The 5,302-nt window shown below is 37.3% G+C and overlaps 1 protein-coding gene across 1 annotated transcript; it reads left to right on the top strand.

Moving 5' to 3' along the window:
- Window positions 1-2,097: 2,097 nt before the first annotated feature.
- LOC137806987 (COBRA-like protein 7) lies at window positions 2,098-4,724 on the top strand. The gene is made up of 2 exons (XM_068607394.1): window positions 2,098-2,891; window positions 3,089-4,724. Exons 1-2 carry the CDS (start codon window positions 2,372-2,374, stop codon window positions 4,501-4,503), a joined length of 1,935 nt encoding a protein of 644 aa, XP_068463495.1. The 5' UTR covers window positions 2,098-2,371; the 3' UTR covers window positions 4,504-4,724.
- The last annotated feature ends 578 nt before the right edge of the window (window positions 4,725-5,302 follow it).

The raw sequence follows: 5,302 nt of genomic DNA, 5'->3' as shown, positions 1-5,302 counted from the left end.
TAGGAAAATATTTTACTTTTCAAATTTTATAGTTTCAAAATTTTCTAGACTGAAATAAAAAATACCAATAAGAAAAATACTTTTGATATTTTAAAAAGTATGAGGTGCTACAAGAAACTATGTTCTGTTTCATTATAGAGTACCATCAACATGCTCATCGATTCAACTGTGGCAATTGCTTCCTGCACTGTATCACTGCACCCAATCTCAACGGAAAAGACGAAACTGTCCTTAAAAAATATTTCTGAAATATGTGTTTCGGATTTTTTTTTTTTCGAACAAAATTTTATATTACGGATGTTTTTATCCAGAATGAATTTTTCATTTTTTTTTTCTGGATTTTCATTTTCGAAACATAATAATTTCTTTTATGGATTTTTTTTCTGGAATGTATTATTTTTCAATTCTAGATTTTTTTTATCCGAAATAGAATTTTAATTTTTGTTTCTGGATTTTTATTTTCGGAACTCAATAATTACTTTTGGATTTATTTTTTTGGAATATATTATTTTCAATTCCGGATTTTTATTTCCGGAATTAAGAGCATTTTTGGAAATTAAAAAAATATGTTGGGTGCAGGTTAAAAATGATTGGATGAAGGAAGCATTTGCCTTCAACTGTTCATAATAAGAAGCTGGGTAGACTCCTTCTTCCTGCACCTCCATCATTTCTTCTTCACCTCCATAAATTTTAAAATTCCTAAAATTACCCTTTAGTAAAAAAAAAAGAAAAAATATATTTTAATCTACGGATTACATAATCCAGAAGTAAAAAATTACAACTTCCAGAGTATGTAATCTATAACCTATTTAACCACTAACAATACCAGATTACATAATTCATAACTTATTGAGGAAAAAATCCTTCTGGATTATATAATCCAGAAGTAAAAAATTACCACTTCTAGATTACGTAATCCAAAAGGTTTATTTTCTTAAATAGGTTTCAGATTATGTAATTCAGTATTTTTAGTGGTTAAATAGGTTATGAATTATGTAATCTGGAAATGATAATTTTGACTTCGGTATTACATAATTTGGTAGGTTTATTTTCTTAAATAAGTTCTGGATTACGTAATCCAGTATTGTGAGTTATTAAATAGATTCTGAATTACGTAATCTGAAAGTGGAAATTTGTAACTTTTGGATTGTAAATGGTAATTTTTTACTTCTAAAATATTGCTTCTATTTTTATCTTTTTACGGAAGGGTAATTTTTGAAATTTCAAAATTTATGGAGGTGGCTGAATAAGTGATGGAGGTGCAGGAAGAAGCAGTCAACTGGGCAATCTGTATGATATTGGGTCCAATTTGGGCTCTCTCAGGGTCGCAGCTACAAAAACTATGGGCTTCCAAAGGTGCCACCTCCACTCAAGATTATTTTCAAGCAAAACTTGGCATGTGAGTGTTATAGTAATAAATTGACATTTAAAATTAAAAAACAGAATAGTGGTTAATGCAGACAAAAAGTGGTAATACTAATATATGAACATATATAGTATTTTTTAAGCAACCCATTTGATTTGAAATAATTCAATTATTTTTCACTTGTAATAGAAGCTTATGTTAACAAGTTACACAGCTTACAAATATCTTCTCTTTTCACCCATAATCCAATTTAAAACTTGTTGAAGAGCGAAAAAAAAGTAGTGAAGTTATTTAAAATGGAGTTAGTTATAGGGAAAATATGAATGTTTGGGGGTGAAAGAGTGACACAGACGTGGGCGCAACTCAAGCCGCGGATATATGGATGATTGATTGTAAGGTTTGGCCCAATCACGTTATACCATATGTCTCGAACACAAACACAAATCCATATTAAAAAACTTGCACTCTTCATATATCTCCCTATATCCAATCACACCACAAACACAATACCAACAATCAGAGGTCAACACTTACAAAAGATCTCTTTTCATTGGGGATACCAATTCAAATTAAAGCACGCAATAGAGCTGTTAAATTGAACGTTTGAGCCTCAAAATTTTACAATTTTCTGTCTTTTTTTCTACTAAAGTAAACAGACACTTTTTCTTGTTTGGAAAAAAGAGAGAAACCATTTGCATAATAAATAATAAATTGATAATGGAAAGACACGCAACGCGATCGATCGCAAGTTTTCAACAGAACATGCTCTGTCCTTTGAATTAATAAACCGAACGCGGCACAAAGAAGGACATAAAAAACAAAATTAAAATCCAAACACGTTCAAATGCCATTCCCTCATTACAGCTTTCTTTAAGCGCGTTTCTTTCACCAATCACTTTCTCTCTCATAAGAAAAGAGACCAAACAGAGCTACTTAATAGTCGATGCGTCGCGTTTCTCTCTCTTAGTTCAAATTTCGAATTCCAAAGCTCAAACCCAAACCAGAATGCTCCTCCCAATCCACTGTTGCTACCTCACCACCATCCTCGCACTAACAATCTTCTTCTCAACCTCGTCATTTTCCGACGCCCAATCCTGTAACGGCATCCTCGTCTCTTATGCCTACACCAGCGGCTTGCGCCTTCCGCCCAATGTCACCAACGCGGCGGAGCAGCCCTACCGGTTTGAGTCCACGTTGACGGTGCTCAACAATGGTCTCGATGAGCTCAAGTCGTGGAAGGTCTCCGTGGGGTTCGACCACGACGAGTTATTGGTCTCTGCGTCCAATGCGGTGCTCGCAGACGGCACTACCCTCCCCGCCTCCGTCGGAAACGGCACTGTTTTCGCTGGCTATCCCATGACCGATCTCAAGACCGCCGTGGCCACCGCCGGAGACTTGACCCAGATGCAGGTTCAGATCGATCTCGTCGGCACCGTGTTCGGGGTGGCGCCGCCCAGTGTTCCGATGCCGAAATCCATCAGCCTCGCCAATGATGGATTCCTCTGTCGTAAATCCACCACCCAAGGTAGCGTGTTTCTCCTTGATCTGTGATTGTAGCTTAGGTGCTTGTGAGAATGTTGTTTAGAAAAAAAAAGTTGAATTTTTAACTGCTGTGAGTTTAGGTTATTGGGTTAGTTTTGTTTGATCTGTGAAATGATTGATCGGGTTTAGTTAATTGCTGTGATTAATGAAATGGGGTGGGGTTACTTTTTGGTTTTTCAGGGAAGAATGCTAGTAGTGTGTGCTGCACGAGAGATCCCAAGTTCAAAACTAACATTACCACGGATGAAGAGTTTCTGCCACGTCAGAATGGTGATCTTAGCATTATGTATGACGTGATAAGAACTTACGATTCTAATTACTGGGCTGAGGTTACTATTGGAAACCATAACCCACTTGGGAGGCTTGACAACTGGAGGTTGAGCTGGGACTGGATGAACGATGAGTTTATATATTCAATGAAAGGGGCTTATCCTTCTGTTGTGGATGCTTCTGAATGTCTGTTCGGTAAGCAAGGCACATTCTACAGGGATCTTGACTTTGCCACTGTTTTGAATTGCGAGAGAAGGCCAACCATAATTGATCTCCCTCCCACCAAGTTCAATGATTCTGACCTTGGGAAGATTCCCTTTTGCTGCCGGAATGGTACTATTTTGCCGCCCTCCATGGACCCTAGCATGTCAGCTTCAAGATTCCAAATGCAGGTTTTCAAGATGCCACCAGCGCTTAACCGATCCCAACTTTCACCACCGCAGAACTGGAAGATAAGTGGGATACTCAACCCTGACTATAAATGTGGCCCTCCTGTAAGAGTGAGTCCTACGGAAAACCCTGATCCTTCTGGCTTACCGTCGAACAAAACTGTGATGGCCAGTTGGCAGGTTGTGTGCAATATTACAACAGCCAAGGGAACATCAAGTAAATGCTGTGTTTCATTTTCAGCCTATTACAATGATTCAGTTATTCCATGCAAAACATGTGCTTGTGGATGCCCCCAGAATACAGAGAGAACATGTAGTACCACTGCCCCAGCTATGTGGCTTCCACCAGAGGCACTTCTTGTTCCTTATGAAAACCGAACCGCCAAGGCCATTGCTTGGGCAAGCCTGAAACATCTTCGAGTGCCAACCCAGATGCCCTGTAGTGATAACTGTGGTGTGAGCATCAACTGGCATTTGTACACAGACTACACTAAAGGATGGAGTGCGAGGGTGACACTTTTTAACTGGGGTGACACCAATTTTGCAGACTGGTTTGCTGCAGTACAAATGGATAAAGCAGCTGCAGGTTTTGAGAAAATGTACTCTTTCAACGCAAGTCTTCTAGACGGCGTAAACAACACTATTATTATGCAAGGTTTGCCAGGATTGAACTACCTTGTAGCAGAAGCCGATGGAGCTGACCCTCTGAGAGATCCCAGGGTGCCTGGTAAACAACAGTCTGTGATCTCTTTCACAAAGAAACTTACTCCTGGAATCAATATGGTTCGTGGAGATGGTTTTCCCACTAAAGTCTTTTTCAATGGAGAGGAATGCTCTCTTCCTTCCGTGTATCCAACTAGTGGTGGTTCTTGGAATGGTTTTTCATTGGGTACTTCAATGCTTCTATCCCTGTTGTCGTTCCTCTTGTTACGATGATAGTGACTATGTTTGATTTAGGCTCTGGCCTGCTGTGTCCCGGGACAGGATTTGATTCATATATTGACCTCACCACAGAAACTCAGTGGACTTAGTCGTGTCTGGTTTGGATGCTGTGACAGTCATTGTTCAATTCATGTGATTCTTTTGGAACATGTTATAGTACAGAGGATTGTAGATTTGTGTTAGATGATAGAAATATATTCCTTCTTCTATTAAAAGCTTATTTTTCTCCTTTGACTGTTTGTTTTGTTTGCGTTTAATCTGAGTAATTCTCTCCTAGTGGGTGGTCATCCCAGAAAGTTCGTAATAGATGATGACTTGGTTGATGTATATATGTAAATAATTGATTCATGAGTGTTTTCATTCTATCATTTAAAAGTCGACCAGCATAAGTAGTCTAAATGCTTAAATTAATCTAAATTATAAGCGGCGAAAATAATTGATTTTGAGAGTAAACCAAGCATGGCTTAAAGGGAATATAAACTTTTATTTGTACTTGGAATAAAGCAATAACAAATTTAATCTTCATATAATAAAATAATAAACACAAAGGTTTTGAAGTGAACTTTTTGAAATTATAAATATCTTACAAATCGATCTTTATATACAATAATAGACAAGTATAAAAAATAAAATAATATTATAGCAAATTATATACAAGTTATACTGCTGATACAGTAGTGGAGTAAAACAAATGTGATAGTTTCATACTTCTACCACCAACAATGAAATGAGCTCACCCTTTTAAAAAAAATGAATTTAGTTTTTAATATCTATTCTTTTATTGGGTATTCAT

The sequence above is a fragment of the Phaseolus vulgaris genome, chromosome 3 (genome assembly GCF_000499845.2).
Source record: "Phaseolus vulgaris cultivar G19833 chromosome 3, P. vulgaris v2.0, whole genome shotgun sequence".
In the NCBI taxonomy this organism is placed as follows: domain Eukaryota; kingdom Viridiplantae; phylum Streptophyta; class Magnoliopsida; order Fabales; family Fabaceae; genus Phaseolus; species Phaseolus vulgaris.
This window is presented reverse-complemented; position numbering and strand designations above follow the sequence as displayed.